The sequence below is a fragment of the Pteropus alecto genome, unplaced genomic scaffold (genome assembly GCF_000325575.1).
Source record: "Pteropus alecto unplaced genomic scaffold, ASM32557v1 scaffold223, whole genome shotgun sequence".
Taxonomy (NCBI): domain Eukaryota; kingdom Metazoa; phylum Chordata; class Mammalia; order Chiroptera; family Pteropodidae; genus Pteropus; species Pteropus alecto.
Window position 1 is genome coordinate 3319882 of NW_006434441.1, and position 18910 is coordinate 3338791.

Here is an 18910-nt window from a genome sequence, read left to right on the forward strand (position 1 = left end):
ATTAGGCATAAGTAAAAGGAAACCAAATAAGAAAGGAAAAGGTAAAATTGTCTCTATTTGCAGATGACATATATAGAAAACTCTAAAGACTCCACTAAAAATAAAATGAGTTGCATTTCTATTAACTAATGGGAATCTATCAGAGAAATTAAGAAAACAATTCCACTTAAAATTGGCATCAAAAAACAATAAAATACTTAGGAACTCATTTAACCAAGGAGGTGAAAGATCTACACACTGAAAACTATATGACATTAATGAAATTAACTGAAGAAGACAAATAAATGGAAAGATAATCTGTGCTCATGTATTGGAAGAATTAATATTGTTAAAATGTCCATACTATGCAGGGCGATCCATAGCTTCAGTGCAACGCCTATCAAAATTCCAAAAGCATTTTTCACAGAAATAGAACAAACAATCCTAAAATTTGTACACAGCCACAAAAGACCCCAAATAGCCAAAGAAATCTTGAGAAAGAACAAAGCTGGAGTCATTACATTTTGTGATTTCAGACTTTATTACAAAGCTATAGTAATCAAAATGCTATAGTACTGGCATAAAAACAGACATGTCGATCAGTGGAACAGAGTAGAGAATGCAGAAATAAATGCACACATATCTGACTAGTTAATGTCTGACAAAGGAGTCAAGAACATACACTGGAGAAAAGATAGCCTCTTCAGTCAGTGGTGCGGAAAAGCTGAATAGCCGCATGCAGAAGACTGAAACTGGACCCCTAGCTTACACTGTAAACAAAAATAAAATGGATTAAAGACTTACATGTAAGACCTGAAGCTGTAAAGCTCCTGGAGGAAAATGGGGCAAATTTCTTGACATTGGTCTTGGCGCTGACTTGGATTTCACACTAAGGCAGAGGCAACAAAAGCAAAAACAAACAAGTGAGAACATCAAACTAAAAAGCTTTTGCACAGTTAAAGAATTTAACAAAATGGAAAGACAACCAATGAAGTGGGAGAAAATTTTTATAACTATCTATCTGATAAAAAGTTGATTTCCAAAATATATAGAGAACTTACACAACTAAGCAAACACAAAACAAAGCAAAAAACAAAACAAAACAAAACCCAATTCAATTAAAAAATGGGCAGAGGAACTGAATAGACGTTAAAAAAAAGACATATGTGGTCCACAGGTATATGACAAGATGCTCAACATTACTAACCAGGGAAATCGAGTCAGAACCACAATGAGGTGTCACCTCACACCTGTTAGTATGGCTGTCATAAAAGATGAGAAAAAACATGTTGGTTGAGGATGTGGAGAAAAGGGAACCCTTGTGTACTGTTGGTGGGAATGTTAATTGGTGCAGTCACTAAATAGTATGGAGATTCCTCAAAAAATTAAGACGCGAAATACCATATCAGCCAGGATTTACACTTCTATCCAAAGGAAATGAAAATAGGCTGTTGAAGAAATATCAGCATCCTTATGTTTATAACAGCACTATTTACAATAGTCAAGCCATGGAAACAAGCTAAGTGTCCATCAGTGGATGAGTGGATAAGTAAAATGTGGTGCATGTATCAGTGGACTATCATTCAGCCACACACAAAAAAAGGAAATCCTAATGTCTGTAACAACATGGGTAGACTTTGAGGGCATCATGCCAAGAGGTAGGCAGAGAAAGATAATACTGCATGGTATCACATATTCGGAATCTAAATAAAAGTCAAACTCCTTACAAAGACTTCTGTAAATTGGTATTTTGTTGTGTAATTATACATTAGCTTAAAAATTCAGAAAACTAACCAAAAAACTCTTATAAATCACTCAGTCACTCACAGGTAAGGATTGTTAACATTTTGGTATATAGCCTTCTATAATCACTTAAATTTAAGTTGTAGATACTTTAAATAAAAACAAGATCACACTGTAAAAATGTTTGTGACCTATTCTTTATACTCAACAGTATACTGTGAACAAAATTAAAAAATACACTCACCAAATTACAGATGTCACAAAGCTGAGAGGAAAATTCAGTGTATAAAAAAGAATCAGAGTATGGAACAATCTAGAAATATCTCAGGCCGAATTAACAAGATTAAATTGAACAGGGATACATTTACAGTTTGAACTTAAAGATGGAGATTTGACTTTGCTCTCATCAATTTGGAAACTGACATATAAGACCACTGTAAAAGAAGTAGACTCCAAGTTCAGTGCCAAGACTGTGAAACCCCGTCATGGTGACCTTCTTACTGTTTAGGAACAGGAGATGGCGATTGCATGGACAATTAACAGTGTTCTCCATATGCTTCTCTTTCTCTGATGTCACATTTAGGATTTTACTCACTATTCTGTTGTCTTCCCAATCTATATCTAGTTCTGACTTCTGAGTTCCAGGCACATTATCATCTGCACTTAGACGTCCTGCCAGTAGCTCCACCTATGAGGCTGAAATGCTACTCATGCTATATCCTGGAACTGAGAAGAACTCCACATTTCCACCCAAAACACTGATCAACACCCCACACTCACTCTCCAGTACCAGGAAATGGTCATCTAGGACTACTCCTTTCCCATTACTTCCCACATCTAATTCCAAGTTGCCTAGATTTTAGCTTTTTCCAACACATCTTGTATCCGTGCTTTCCAAATGGGTTGATTTGTTATTAATGTGGCTCTGTGTGTGTGAATTTATATCAATATAAGAATGCGTGTTGTACATATGTAATGTGAGCTTTAAGTGAACCTGAGAATATTACTCTTAATGCCATATATACAACTGGCAAACTAACCAGGAGGAGAGAAAAATCATAAACTCTTGGTTTGGTTTTGTAAAGTAGCACTAATTATAGTCATCTGCATAAACTTTTTTCATTTGTTCTTAATTACTGTGCAGTGAAATAATGATTAAAACAACAAGCGATTGTGTCAGATTACTTTTTTGTAAGTTTTATTCAGTTATGATTGATGATGTATCAGTCCTTATTATTGACAGTAATGAAACACTGTGGTTTGATCATAACTTTTGGAACCTAGAAGGCACACTGCCAGCATTCCAGAGAGGAACGCTTAGACAACTGTTGTCCCACGGTTGCCCATGTGAAGTTCATCCCAGTTTGGCGAATAGGACTTGATAGCATGTGCAGTTAAAAGACATAAGAATGCCAAAGCAAGTTTAAGGACAGAGGAGTGGCCAGTTATGAGCTCAAACAGCAATAATTAATTTATTATCAGTACAGGGATCCCTGCTGCTGGAATACAGAGCTTCATGGCAATGGGAAAGCATGACTTGGACCAAAGTGTAAATACGTTACACTCAGCCTGGAAAACACTGTCTTGTGAGGATGCCTGGCCACGCTCAGAGACTGCGAGGACTTGCCATAAATATGCTAATACATTATTATTAACTTAAACATATATTAATAAATATATAAATAATAACTTAAAGTAACACTTCATGCTTTGCCTTCTTGAGGCTCAGTTTCAAGAAGCATTTTACTAAAATGATTTCATCGAGTGTCATAAAATACTGTTGAGGCAGAAAGGACATCAGTATCATTCTCTCCAAGATGATCAAACTGTGGTCTCAGAAACTTAACTATATCTGATTAAGGGTCCATCAGCAACTTAAAAGCAGAAGGCAAGCAGATGGAATGGAATCCTGGGTCTATGGCTCATATGTGACACAGGTAGGGTCCCTTTGATAGCCATAGCCAGTAGCCCTGGCCCTCCCAATGTTGTTAGGGAGAATAGTAATTAAAATGATTGGTACTTTGCAAAGTATAGGGTGTTTCTTAAATAACAAGCCCTATTATACATTAGTGTTGGTTCACTATACCTCACTCCCTCTCTTACAAAGAGTAAACATTCTTTTAGAATTATGAAGGCTCAGTGCATGGCTCAGCAGGTGACTAAGAGTAAAGGATTTGACTCCTTCATGTACATGGTACATACGACTGTCAACGCTTCACACATTAGCAGACTCCATTATCAAGGCCTGTTTTCCAGTATCTGAAAGTCCGTGATGGAGGGCTGCCCCCTCGCCATATGCACCAGCTGTTCTTGTTTTGTGGCAATGAACAGCTTTGGTTGGGCGACTGACTTGAAGTAGTTCTTTGTGCCGTGACTTTCCCAGAGGAAGAGGAGATTGGTCTCATCTTTGATGGCTTTGGGTGTCTCAGGCATCTCCTGGGAAAAGGACAGAGATCTGTTAGAGAGCAGGGAGGTCCCAGAAGGGGACTGAAGCTTGCTCCCTCGGCACTTGGCCTTCGTGAGGAGCAGCATGTTAGGACGGTGACTCGTAATGTGCTATAGGTTCCTCATTCACTTATTCATTCAGCAAGCATTTATTCCACGCCTGTTAGATGTATGGCCCTGTCTACTCATATAACAGTTGACCTCCTTAGTTAAATGGAGAGAGATCCAAATGAGTCATGAAGATTCCCAGTGACACTTGTGCTCCCTGTGTCCTGGCAGGTGGAGTGAAATACTGATCTTGTCTTGCCTCCAACACAGGCACAGGGCGCTTTCCATCAGATCTGAGCCCTGGTGATTCTAGGACCTCTTAACATTTTGACCTCTGTGCAAATCTTACCTTTGGGAAAAGAATTTGTAACTTAGAGATGTTTATGTCCGTATTTAGGTCAACAGTTGAAGGTTAAAAAACCAACACACACATACCCGCCCCACACACACTTCCTGGTATATTGACAGTTGAACTTTCAATATAGTTGTTGACAGTTGTGATCTCTAAACCAACCCTCCTCATGGTTATGAATAGAATCTACAGTATTTTTTTTTGAAAAGTAAAATGCAGATTCCAACTTGAGATGCTTCTCTACTCTTTTTAATCTAGAGCAACTAAATATCTTTTTGAGTTTTCAATGTCAACGAGGATTTTATTTCCCAAACTTGTTCCTCTCCTCATTGTTCTCATCTCATAAATGGAGTTTCTTTTCTTCTTTTGGGTTCTGTCTCCAAAATATAACCAGACTCTGTCTCCTTTCCTCCTCTCTCAGCACTTTCCACTAAGTGACTATTACTACAACCTCCTACTTGGGCCCTCTGCTTTCTCTGTTGCCTGCCTTCTGATCTGTTCTCCATTTTAGGAAATGGAAGTGAAGCCATGACACTTCTTTGTGTGAACCCTTTAACGGCTTTTCATTGTAACTCAGATGGAATCCAAAAGCAAGTATCCACCAACACTAGCCTCTGCTTACCCCTCTTCACGGTGCCCGGCTCCTAGAGTGTCCATCTGATCTTGGAAGCTGGCCTTCCAGCTCTTCAAGTCTGGGGTCTGGGAGCACTGAGACCCCTCTGTTTGGAATGCCCTCCTCCCATCAGCAGCTCTGCCCTTGCCTCCCCAAAGAGCACGCCTCCATCTCAGTACTCTGTCCATTTACTTCACAGCATCTTGCACTTTGTGCTAGTCGTTTGGCTTGCCCGTTGTTTGTGTCCCCAAGGTGAATAAGTTCTCTAAGGCTAGGGACTTTGGTACACCACTGTCTACCTAGCTACTGGCACTATGCTTGGCAGATAGAAGGCTCCCAGTATAGGACTTCATGTACATGGGCGACTTCATGAAGGAAGCTCCTGCCTGACTCAGCAGATAGCACTCTCGTCTCACTTGACCCAGACAGAGAATCACATGCACCACGTAAATCTTGGGGCTGGGGCCTGGATTATGCATTCACTGAGCAAGAGTTGCCTCCTTTTTGGGAGAAAGCGTCGAAGACCACAGTGGGCATGTGTCCCTGAGTGTGCAGGGGCAGGGGGTAGTGGGGGTGGGGCTGGGCTGAGGGACAACGCGGGCACCGTAGAGCAGAAGAGAGGCACAGGAGTCAGAAGGCCTGGGCTTGGGTCTTGGTTCCAGCTTTTCGCTTCATGCCCCTTGGTATGCAGTCAACCCACTCTGATCTCAGTGGGCCTGTTCGAGTTTTTGGGAGGCAGGCCCACTGTCCCCACACCTATATCCACAGATGTCACATGGTAGGTGTCAGGGCCAAAGGTGGATGAACTGCATGGTGTCCTGGGACAGGAAGCGAGGAAGGTCAGGCAGAGGGAGGGAGGAGGAGGAAGGCACTCTACCCTCTCATTTACTCTGGCCACCTCTATTTGACTCCCTCCCAGGTCCTGCCTTAAATGGCTCCGGGGCAGGTGGGGATGTGTGTGCTCACTAGGGTCATTCACAGATGTATGTGATATCACAAAGGCACATTGGGGTCTGAAGGTAACTGACCTTCAGCAGCACAGGCTCATCTTCGTTTTGGGCACTCAAAAAGAGTCGTGTTTCTGAGATTCTTAGAGTCACAGGAAATGGAGAATCTTCATCTGTTATGTAAGCACCCATGTCAAATTTCACTGGTGAAGAGAAAAGCCAAAGAGAAAGTAAATGCTTTGTACTTGTATAACATCAGGTGTTTATGTAGATGCTGTGTGTATGTGTGTGTGTGGGCGGGGGACGCGTTGTTCCTGGCTACAGTGTAAGAGATGGGACTTGGCATGTCCTATGTCCTTCACAGTATCGGCCATTTGTACTAGGCAGGTGAATGCTTGGTTAATTAATGTCTTTAGAATTTTCTATGTTGAGTGAATGCTTGGGGCTGGAGATTACTTGAGTCTTTCATAATTACTTTAGTGGGAGAAGACCCTGCACTTTGTGAAGTCATGAGTTCGTAATGACATGAAATGGAGGAATTTAGGGAAGCTGATACACTCATATGTCACTAGTGACAGTGACAAGTGGATCAGTTTTCCTTAGAGAACAGTGCTTAATAAGAGCTGTAAAATCATTTATGCCCAGGGGCTCAAGGGTTCCACTTTGGGATATGCTGTAAAGAAATAACCTCATAGGAAAAAAATTATATGTATGAAGATATTTTCAATAGAGTTACTTTTAGTGAATCCAAGGGACCAGCACAGCCACACGATAGAAAATTCTGGTTACATTAAAATGGCAAAAACAAAAACAAAAACATATATATGTGTAAATATGTATGTAAATATGTATGTATTATGTGACTACATGGGAAAACTGTGGGAAAAGTTAAACAGGAAATAGAACATAATGGTTCGTAGCTGTCCCCAAATAGGGGCACGCTAGCTTAAGCTGGCTCACTCAGAAGGAGCCCTGTTGCTGACTGCAGGGGAACCCTAGGTCTCTGGACATAACCATGTGTGCGATGGCTATGCTGGAGCTAAGCTGTGTGTGCCGTGGAACTGGACACGACATCCTACCCTTGGGGTCACACCCGTGGCGCTGGCTGATCTGCCTCCTGGTAATTCTATGTAATCGTGACCATGGTCTTTTCCAGTTTGGCGTCCTGTCAGCCCGTTCCGCAGGCTTGCTAATGGAGAGCGAGCGCTTCAGGTGACCTGGCGTGAGCCATTACTGTTCCCGGGACTCAGTTTCCTCCTCTTTGAGACAGAGGGTAAGAATGGCTGGGACCCCAGAGGGAGGGACAGCATCAGAAAGCCACGTGGTGTGGTGTTGGCTCTCAAGGCCGGATGCCCCAGTGTGCATCCAGGTTGGGCCGAAGCCCTGCCTTCACCCGGGGTTTCTGTGGGGATGACCTGCATTCTCCTGTCCTTGGAAGAGTTGTGTGGGCCAGGGATCTAGAGAGGTTTGTTCTTTGAAAGCAGAAAGCTTGAAAAAAGCAGAGAAATAAGAGTGAGGGAGGATGGCTGAGTTGTCTCCTTACCTGCTTGGTTGAGGTCATTTAGTGCAGCTGCCATGAGGTACTGACCCGATGTATCTCGAATGAGACTCTGACTGAGTGTGTCACTCAGGATGCACTGCTGTTTGATGACCTTCATGAAGCTGTACTTCATGCTGCTCTGGAAGCTCACAGGTGCCAAATGGGGCTGGATGGGTTCTGCAACCAGGAACAGTCTGGTTAGTGCCCATGCACAGACACAGATGACATGTCTGCTCTGGCACAAGTGCACGAGGTGGCTATGGAAGGGATACTGGGGGTAATTTGTGCAGTCGAGAAAACAGGTGAAGTCACCTGCAGCAGGAGAGTTGGCTCCAGGACTGTTCCTGTGGTCACTTACTCTCTCTAAACTTTGATGTCTCAGACAGTATTTTTAAAAGAGATTATTCGTGCAGTTTCCTCGTTTTTGCTTGTTTTAAGGTTTCTAAGTAACCAGGAAGACTGCTAGTGTCCCCTGCCTAAGCTTCAGGTGGCCACACTCTGAGGCAGAAACAAGTACAAGTACTACCCATGTCACTGGGCAAGCATGTCCCGGTGTCTCCCGCCCCTCCGGGCAGTGCTGTGTTGCGGCAGCCCCACCACCCTCACGGCCCTCCGTCACTCTGTGCCCGAGGGTCTGTTCTCAGGAAGTAGGTGGTGACAGAAATGAGGTTCATCGATGGGCGCAGCCACGTTGCATCACTTACAATGGCGCCATCCTGGCAATCTGAAATGCCCCTGACCTGCTGCTAAGTGAATGAAGCTAGGTGCAAGACCGGGCACAGCGTGAAATCAAGCGAGCCAAACAGGCATGTTCACGCAAGACTGTTGGGGATGTCCCAGCGTGCTGGTGCCGGCAAGCTCTTAGTGGTCGTACGAAGGATTTTTGATTTTCTTTCTTACATTTTCTTCTATTTCCTCATATTGTAGGTGAACATGTATCAGTGTTTAGCTGTTCTCTTAAAAATCTTAGGTTTATGTTTCATGTAGAGGGCTGCAGAGGCCCGGGAGGAAAATCAGGATTTCTGTAGGAACCGAGTTGGTCTGCTCACACACGGTGTGACCAGGTTCCCCATGTATATGGTGAGAATGCGGGGTTCTGGTGGAGTTCAGAGGTCACACAGCCACCAGCAAATCGGTGGTGTCAGCATTGTCAACAAGGGAAGCAGCAGCAGTACCAGCGACAGCAGTAGCTGCCATTTGCTGAGCGTTCACTGTGCGCCAGGGGCTTGCCAGCATCAATGCATTTAATCTCCATAAGTGGGAGCTTGGATCGTCTCCATTTTACAGGAGAGGAAACAGAGGCCAGGGAGGCACATAGCCTGCAGGTGGTCACCCGCCAACAGTGTGTATGCAGCCACGCTGCTGGAGGGCCGAGTCACACGGCTGCTGTGGTATGGCCATGCAGTTAGCGCATGAGCAGGGGTTTGAGACTCAGGCCACTGCTGGTGGGGGTAGAAGTTGACTTTCCTTCCTTACACCCTCCAGACTAATGCCCGGTTGCCCTCTTGTGCCTCTGATCCCAGGTGCCCCATGCTCTCTTGCCCCCATTTGCTTAAAAGTAGAAAGCAAGGGTCTTATGGCATGTAGCCCCTACCTTCTTTTGTATCGTTGGCAATGGCTTCCAGGTCTTCATCGGTGATGAACTGATCGAAACTCAGTCGCCTCTTCTTCAGGACCTTCCCGTCGGCTGCCAGCACCACCACACTCTCCTTGAAGGTGAGCTGAGACATCTTTGAGGCCTCTGAGGTACCCAGAGACCTAAGTTTACCTCCATGGTCTTCATGCAGTGTGTCGTAGCTTGTGTCATAGAAGGATTTCTACAGGGAAAGGAGTGGGAACTGGTAGGCTGACTGTGATCTTGGAGTGAGACCCATACCTACGGGAGTGAAACTCTGCAGGCTCGGTGCAGAAGATCTCTGCTAACCCCTGGTTCGTCAGTCGTCCCACCCCCAGAATTTCCTAGAGAGCGTGCATCTCTTGGCCAGCCTTTGGCATCCACCTGCTGAGTCAAAAATCAGATGCCATGAAACAGGTTCACAAGTGGGGCCTCAGCGGTGGCCTTCCAGGTGGGTCTCCTCAGGACGTTAGGACAGGGCTCAGATAAGTCAGAAATGCTCCTCTGAGGATAGCTTTTGGGGCTGGTACCAAAGACACACCAGGAAGACTTGTGAGTGGCCCGCTTCCTCTGCCTCGGCTCCTGGCTGTCACGTTGAAGTGCTACCTCTGAGGTATGGAGCTGATGACTACAATATATCTCTTTAAGAGACTGATCCCTGGGGAAGTGATCTGAAGGGGCCGTCTTGGGGTAGCATCACTAGTATGCCGATGAAGCCTGGAGACTCCAGTTTTGGGATCCAGGGAACTCCACTCTACTTTGGGACATGTGGTGCCCATGGGGATGGCATCAGCTCAGTGCAGAGGGGCCTCACTCATCACGAACAGACACCTCTCTCCCGACATCTCAAGAAGGCCCTGCGGAAGGCCCTGGGGCTGTCCTCTGGTGCAGATAATACAGCTGTGTCACAATAGCCGTCCCACCCAGATGGGTCACAGTCATTTGCTTACCTGATTCAGAGAGAGTTGGTCAGCATCAGAACTATATTCTTCATTCTCACTGTCAAATAAGATGATGAGAATGTCATTCTGTATATCACTGTGGCCACAGTCACCGAGTAGCGTATTTTAGTGACACACACACACACACACACACACAGACACATAGACACACAAACACACAGACACACACAGACACATGGACAGATACATAGACACACACACACAGGCACACAAATTTACACAGACGCACACAGATATACACAGATACACACGCACAAACAATCACAGACAGATCTACACACAGACACAGACACAGACACGGACAGATACACACACAGATACATACAGAGGCACACACACACACACATACACACACTGACATATACACATACACAGCCACCACTGTTATCTTTGAAAATTAAGGACTTTATACACACATATACTGGGTGACTTGTACCTCACTAATTTGGAATCGGTAACCATCAGAACTGGTTTTGACCTATTCCCATGCCTTATCAACAAAGACAGGGCTTGGCTAACAACCTGAATAGCTGTGATTGAATTTCAGGGAAAATGTTAAGCTCCTCAGAGAAAGGAAGTACTTCTGAAACGTCTCATTTATTTTTAACCAAATAGACTATGTATTCCACGTTGTTTCCACATACTCACTGAAACAGACTTAATCGTTTCTACTTGGCAAAATGTCCAGGCAGCATCTGGCTGGCCTAGCGTGTGTTGGTGCATGGTGCTGAGTGGTGGGAACCTGTTTGTGAAAGTGCTCCGTGATTCACACATTTTCCTGTTATGTTTCTCCTGTGTCTGCGTGCACTCTGACTGGGGTGAGCTCTGGAGCATTTCCCTCCCTGGGTTGAGCCTGGGAAGTGTCCTGAGAATGGTCTGTCAGCACTCCAACCCATGTCTCTCGGAGCACGTGACCCCGGCCCAGGCTGTGTCGGAGTAGATGCAAATTCCCCAGGACTCAGCAGGCCTTAAAAACAGTTTTTCTGTAATGGCTGTCTCCCTGTCAACATTACAGCAGTATAATATGTTGGATGCCTGGTTTCCCCGGGTCTTTGCCGAGCTTGCCCTAACTTTGGGAGTGGGACGCATCCCCACCGCCTCTGCCAGCCAGCCCGAGCCAGTCACTGCAGCTCCTGGTTGGGTTATGATGTGCCTGATCCCCCATCAGATGGCAAGAGAGTCTGTTTCCTACCTGTAACAATTCTTCAGGTCTTCAAAGACGTCGGGGACCTTGGCCATCTTGCCTGCGGTGCCAGCGATCCAGCTCCACCCTTCCTGAGCTGCTGGAGAAATGTAAGGTGTGACTTAGCCCCCACACACATCTCCGTCCTTTTCACTCCTGTGCATTAATTGTATGTATGTTTCCCCAGCGACTCAAAACCTCTTGGCATCCCACCATGTCCAGCCCAGCATGTGCACACAGCAGGCATTCAGTGAGGTTTGGGTAAGGTGAAAAACCCCACAGGAATGAGGAGTTTGCCTCACAAGATGCAAGAGAGGCAGAGCCGGAAATTTCCAGCGTTTTCCCCTGATGGTTTTTGGAAGTAGAGCTACCCAGAGGGAAGGCTTGGCTGCACTGCTTGCCCTCACAGGAAGGCAGCTCCTGTGTTCCTCAGTCCCCAACTAGAGGAAGAGTCGTTTCTTTAATTTCATTGTGATTCTAGCTCACACACCAAGCCAGGGAGGGGCCAGAAAGGAAGGAGCAGGCTTTAGCTTCAGAGAGGCAGTTAGAGAGAGAACAGTCAAGGAGAAGAACAAAAAAACATTTTAAAAGCTGAAGATGTGAGGACATTACCTTTGCCGACTCAGGTGCCAGTGAGGTGGCCCTCAGGCACCCTGGCCTTTTGTCTTCTGTGCAGTAGGCGTGGCCTTGTGCGTCATGGGGAATTCACAGGGAAGAACCCTGTTTTGAATCTTTTTATGTTCATTCAATCTCATACTGGCCAAAATAATGACATTATACTTGTTATTGCTCTTTGTAGAGACTCCTGGAGCTGCCGACTCGATTCACTTATTTATTGCTTTGTTCTAAACAATTATAAACACAGAATCTTAGAAAAAGGGAAGACAAGCAGGAAACTTACCAAGTTTCTAAAAAATATGGTGGGAGAGGAAGGAGAACTGAAATCAATCACGGATGTCTAGGGTTGGAGAGCGGCTTAGGAGCTGTAGTTTGAGTTTTGGCCTAATTTTTTTATGGCCCTGGGGCCGATTATGTGTCGACAGGGTGCCTGGCAGCCCCTGGGAACTAAGGGGTGGCTGTTGAGGGAAGAGGACCTGACATTTCTGAAGGGAAAAGAGAGAGGTTGGCTTGAGTAGGCCTAAATCATTCAGTATATGGGTGACAACCCCCTGGTTAGGGCAGAACAAAGGTGAGAAGGGGACAGTCAAGCACAAAGGGCTTCTCCTCTTACACCTCTGCAGACCGTCACACATCCCCCACAGAATGACAGCTTTGGGAGAGCTCTGTGCCCTGGCCGCATTACAGCCAAGTGACTGTCCACTGGAGCCCCTGAACAGTGTGCTCTTCCCTAGGACAGACCCTAGGCATGTGAGGGTGGCTGTGGACTTGGGGCTGGGTGGGCTGAGCCCTGCCACAGGCCAGGGGTGAGGTGCAGGAGTAGAAGTGGGGAAGGCAGGGACTCAGGTATGGCAGCACATCAGCCTTTTCAGGATTCTGAGATGAGCCCAGTTCAGGTAGACAACACCAGGCTCTCAACAGGTAAATGTTTCAGATTTCTGGCTTAGAGTTTAAGCCAAGTAAATTTAAAAGAAAGGAAATGGATGGAAGAAGAGAGTAGAGGAAGAAAAAAAGGTAAAGAGAGAAAGGCCAGGCATGGCAACACGGTATAAAAGCAACACGGTATAAAAGCAACACGGTATAAAAGCAACACGGTATAAAAGCAGTGTAGCATTGGGCATACGTGGCCTGAGCGGGTCACGTAGCATGTCCCCTCTGGGCCTGCTCATTAAGTTCTGGGGTCAGTCAGCTGGTCGCCAAGGTCCAGCCAGGTGCAGAGGCTCTGGTTCTGACTGTTGCTCAGTCCAGTCCCCCAGTCATAGACCTGGTGCTGCAATTGTTGTAAACAGGAGCTAGGACATAGCTGGCATCCTGGATGTAGGTCCAGGTTGGGCAGAGCTTGGGTGGCAAGATGGTCAATGGGGATGGTGGCCAGCTCCCTGCACCTGTGGTTCCCCTTCAGGTATCACAGGAGGTTGGCGTGGCCACGCTCTGCCATCCGGAGGTCTTGTGAGGGCTGTTACTAAGCACACTGTGAATGTGGGCTGCTACGGAGATGCAACTAAACAAAGTAACAGCAGCACTAATGACGGCTCTGTCCCTGGAACCTGTATCATCGTCATCATGCCACCTTGGGCCACCAAAGGAAAAATAGCGCTTGTGGAAATGTTGGTGAAAAAACTTGAGCAGGGAGGACATGAGCAGGTGAGGCCTCTGTCGAGAGTACAGGTGCTGAGTTTCTGGGAGGGTGCACAGCACCTCTTGGGTAACCCAGGAGGATGCCGCTGGCTCTACCGTCAGTGGTCATGCCTGTCCTGGCTGATGCCACTCTGGTGTGGAGAATTCCCTAGTATAGTTGTTGAATTTTTCAGGGGGAGTTTAAATTCTTTAGACAACTCAGCTTGGGCCTCACCTAACTGTCCTTCAGTTAGGTAAACCGGTTGTTAAAGGAAGGACAGTGCAGGTGAAGGGTAGAGAGTGACGTCCTTGCTTGGCTCTGGGGAGCCTGCTGTTCTGTGAGTGCAAACAAGGGTTGACCTGTGAGGCAGCCTCAGCACCAGGCCACCTCTTCTAGGGAATGCAGGGAAGGACATACCAGATACATCTCCACTGGAGCCCCAAGGGGCTTGGGCACTGTCCTAGTCCAGGGACTTTGGGTCATCTTGATCCTTTGGGTCAAGAGATGTGCCCATCTCTTGACTCCCAAGAGGCCTCAAAAACCCTTGTTGAGTCATTTTTACCTAAACCATTGAGAAAAATATTACTGCATACTTATTCTGTGCCATGTGGCAGTGTGTTTCTTTCGCAAGTCACAGAATTAGATGTGCAGGGGGAGATGATGTGTGAGGTGGGTGAGTGGACATGCTCTGGCAGCTCGGAGTGCATGGGTCCAGAGAGGCACGGTGTTGCTTTTCCTTGGAGAATGCGTCATGGTTCTCAGCTCTCACCAGCACTGTCTCCCCGGCCCTCATTTTACCCACGAGAGGTGGTGACAGTGGTCTCCATTCTCAGCTGAGGACCCTGAAGAGTGACTAGCCTCCAGTCACAAAACTGGCAGAACCAGCATTTGAACCTAGGTTTCTGGTTTGGAGCCCAGTCTTCTCTTTCCACATGTAGGTGCTCAAATCTTTTGTCACCACCAATGCCAAGTGACAGGGCTGGGGCAGATCATCCTAAAGGTCCTTCCCGCCTCAGATACCCTGTCCTCCAGTGTCATTCTAGGGCTCTTTGTTTAAAAAAAGGTAGAAAAGGAAACAGTTTGAAATAGTTCCCCTCCCCATCTTCCCTCCTCCACTGAAATTTCGTGGTTTTTTTGTGATGTACAGGAAAGGGTGAAGGTGGCCAGCACAGTTGAGTACATGGTCAGCAGTGGCTGGGTGGGGGTTTCAGTCAGGCTTTTACCATTGTACCCCGAAGACAGGAAATGTCTGTAAACATCTTTGTAACTGGCTTTGAAGTCCTCGCCCATCGTGGGGTCTGGCAGGGTTGCCAGATTTGGCACTCTTGCTCTGAGTCTTTGGGGTGTGCGGCTCCTTTGCGGGTGGTGGGACTCGTCTCCCGAGGAGCAGCGTGTGCACGAGCCAACACATGCGTACAGTGAAGCCTGGTTACAATCTGCTTTTCAGCCCCATGACAGCTGCGGGGAAGACGAAGGCCTGGGAAACCTAGAAACACTAGGTCCAGGTGTGACCATGCATCACCTCTTCTTGGCTTCGAATCAGGCCTGTAAGGGAGGCATTTGTCCCATACTGCACGGAAGGCGGAGCCGTGGGCCGGGAGGGGAGCAGTCTGCTGAAGTCGCAGGGTAACCGGTGGCCGAAGCGGGATTTGGACCCCGGGCCCAGGCTCTGTCAGTCCCGAAGGCGCCCCCTTTCTGGGTGTGATCTCTTCCTTTCCTTTGCTCTATTTAGTTTCTCATCGTTTTTGCTTTGTCTTGTTCGTCTCTTGAAGGACCTAGCATGCTCTACTGGAGAAGGAGTCACCTCAGAGGCTGTCTGGATTAAACTCTTACTTTTTAAAAGAGGAAACAGGCTCCGAGAGGGAACTCATGGCCCCAAGGTCACATGGAGGGGTCATATGAGAGTGGGGGCAAAAATGGAAACTCACTGTTTCTTGATTTCTAGTTCAAAGTGTCCTACTACCTAGAGACACAGGCTCCTCCGTGAGAGGGCAAGGAGAAGGAGCAGTCTCTTCGCTTCTCACCTGAAGTGGAAAAGGAGCTGACGGGAATGACTCCATTCGGTGAGCAAAGCCTGCCATGGTCCCCGCTGTCCTGGAGCTGAGGGTGAAGATCACCCGAGTGGGTGACAAGCACACGCCATCCCAGATTGGGACACTGGAGATGCTTACCACTACACCAGCCTCATGAGGATGGCTGAAGGAGGAGAGAAGATCAGAAATATGGCTGACAAAATGGCAGCACCTACATATCTATCAGCAGTTACTTTAAATGTAAATGGATTAAATGCACCGATCAAAAGACATAGGGTGGGTGGCTTACAAGAGGTTCACTTCAGATTGAAAGACACACAGACTGAAAGTAAAGGGATGGAAAAAGATATTTTATGAAACCGGAAATCAAAAAAAAAACCAAACCAAAAAAACTGGGTAGCAATACTTGTACCCGACAAAATAGATTTTAAAACAAAGGCTATGACAAGAGACAAGAAGGATCCAGTAATTCCACTTCTGGGTATTTATCAGAAGAAACCCAAAACACTACTTTGAAGGGTCATGTGCATCCATATGTTCACTGCAGCATTATTTACAGTAGCCAAGATATGGAGGCTGCCTGAGTGTCCATCAAAGGATGATTGGATAAAGAAGCAGCAGTACGTATATACAAAGGAATATTTCTCAGCCATAAAAAGAATGGAATCCTGCCATCTGCAACAACATGGATGGACATAGAGGGTGTTGTACTGAGCGGAGTAAGTCAGAGAAAGACAAATGCCATATGATTTCACTTACATGTGGAATCTAAACAAAATAAATGAACAAACAAAACAGAAACAGACTCATAGAGAACATTTTGATGGTCGCCAGATGGGAGCGGGGAAGAGACTCTGAAGTACAAACTGGCAGTTACAAAACAGTCATGGAGATGTGAAGTACAGCACAGGGAACATAGTCATATTGTGATGATTGGGTACGGTGTTGGGTGGGCACTAGGTTTATCGGGGGATCACTTCATAAGTATATAAATGTCTAATCACTGTGTTGTACACCTGAAACTAATATATTTTATATCAACCGTAAGTGAAAAATAAAAAATTATTTAAAAAAATCAAAAGCACACATAGAGGCAAGTGTGGTGATAGTATGGACAGAGGAATCTCTCTCGGGCTGGTGCGGGTAGCTCCCTGGAGAAGGAGGAGGGTACACTGCAGGTTGAGCAAAGGCCAGGGGTTGAATGAATTAATGTAGGAGTGAGGAGGTGATGAGGTGATGCTGGAAGGAAGATGAGCCAGTGGACAGGACCAAGTGTGAACCCCTCTCAGGTCTTTGCCTGTTAACTTTGTGGGCATTCTGGGCCCTGGAGAGCAGAGGGATGCTGTGACTTGGCATAGGTGGAAAATCCAAGTTGGTAGAAGGGACAGCTCCACAGAGAGCTGGCAACCCCCCATGTAGCCGGGATCCCCTCCCTGCCTGAGCTCATTTGTCCCCTATTCATGTGCTCTTTTTTCTACATACCCTTCCCCTTTCTTTGGAGGCAGTGATGCACAGTGCTGTACCCCTCTTGCCTGCCGTTGGCTCTGTGCCCTGCTCTCTTACGCAGACGAGCTGTAAAAATGGGAGTTCACTAGTGAGCTTCCTGTGTGGCCCCAGGCGTGCCTGCACCCGCCTCTCACGTTTGTTCTTGCTGGCTAATTGGATTTAAAGCAATTCCCTTTCCTTTTGAGTCATTTTCCTCGTTGGAGTCATAGTTACTTGGTCTAAATTTGTTTCTCAATTCAAAAAAGTACTTGCATTACTTTTTAGATTCTAAAATGTTCATTAAATACTGCTAGGGAAGTTTGAAAAATATAAAGAAGAAAAGACACCCACAAATAGTTGACTACCTAGAGGTATGCACTGTGACTATTTCCTTATACTTCCTTTCAGTCTTCCTTTTTTCAGGGTACCAATAGATCTGTTGTTATGCAAATGGCATACTTGGAGCATTTCAATAGATGTTTGCTCTCCTGAAATCAAGGGAAGGTACACGTGGTAGATCATGCTCATAGAACATCCTGCTCACTTGTGGGATTACCCCATGAATGACTGTCTTCATTTCCTGGCCGCCTTGAAGTTCCAAGGGACATGTGGTTGGTTCTGGCCAGTGCCCTGTGAGCAGGAAGTGGCTCCAGTTTGTTACCTATCTGGGATGATGCAATCAAGGCCCAGCCTGTGCTTCTGTCACCTCTTACTTCCTTCGATGCAGCAACTTTGGAAGTCCTGTATCCCAGCTGGTGCGGCTACAAGTGGGCAGACGGGAACAACCTGCATTAGAATTTGCATCAGTAGAAACGGATCTTTAGCTGTGCTAAGTCACCAAGATTTCGGGGTTGGTTTGTTTCTGTGGGATAACATGGCCTATTCTGAGTACTCCCATGTATGACCGCCCTTCCCTTCTCTATCACAGACTCCAAGGTGACATGAACTTTACCTCGAATTCCTCTTTCATGTAATCAATTCGATGAACATTCCAATAGGGCAGATCAAGGACCTAATGAGACACTTTCAGTCTAGCCAGATTCCGATTGCAGCTATAAAGATATATTATCTGTGAAAATACAGTGGCCAGTGATAAAGCTGGTACTGTTAACATCCCAGATGCAGATCATATGATAATTATATTAAAAAATCTAACATTTATGTGGTGCTTTACAGTTTTTCAAAGCATTTTTTATAACCATCAATGTAGGTATTCTGTATGGTGTGAGGCCAACTTACATGGTATGCACATCGTCAGCAGCAAAGGTCCCATGCCCTGTGTACATTCTCTCCTTCCTTCTGGTTTGTGTTCCTGGCTACCGGGCAGGGTGGCCCCTGATTAGAGCAATTGTGCCATGGGCAGGGAGTGGCAGGCGTGGCACGTGTAGCATACAGTGTGTTAGAGAGGAAGAGACTTGGATCTGCCTCTAACCTGACCAGCTGAGTGACCCGGGCAGTCCCCACATGTCTCTGGGACCCCTTGTCTGTGAGGGAGGAAGTTAGGCTGGTGACTGTTGGGTTCTTCCAGCCCTAGTGGCCCTCCCACCCCTGAGACCACCCTGAGCAATACCTGTGCTCCACGGCACCTTTGTGCTCTCAGAATGTGGCATTTGGGGATGGAGGCCTGCCCCGGACTCACTCCTTACTTCCCTTTTGTAGAACCTTCCCTGTCACATGTGCAGTGGGGTCACAGATACACACTTTTTCACTACTTCAGTGGCAAATTTGA

General features: G+C 46.3%; 1 protein-coding gene and 1 long non-coding RNA gene across 3 annotated transcripts; one reads left to right on the forward strand and one right to left on the reverse strand.

The window, feature by feature from the left end:
- Positions 1–3434: 3434 nt before the first annotated feature.
- Positions 3435–11523, reverse strand: IL1A (interleukin 1 alpha). Its single transcript, XM_006909459.3, has 6 exons — positions 11437–11523; positions 10233–10281; positions 9262–9484; positions 7671–7844; positions 6209–6330; positions 3435–4158 (listed from the first exon to the last, which is right to left on the reverse strand). The coding sequence occupies exons 1-6, from the start codon at positions 11481–11483 to the stop codon at positions 3961–3963; spliced, it is 813 nt and encodes a 270-aa protein (XP_006909521.1). The 5' UTR covers positions 11484–11523; the 3' UTR covers positions 3435–3960.
- LOC112477853 lies at positions 7289–16022 on the forward strand. Of its 2 annotated transcripts, none has more exons than XR_003045605.1 (4): positions 7289–7400; positions 9293–9383; positions 11454–13689; positions 15436–16022. It is a non-coding gene; the product is annotated as an uncharacterized LOC112477853 (long non-coding RNA). The 2 variants fall into 2 exon arrangements; XR_003045606.1 differs by having other exon boundaries at positions 15609–16022.
- The last annotated feature ends 2888 nt before the right edge of the window (positions 16023–18910 follow it).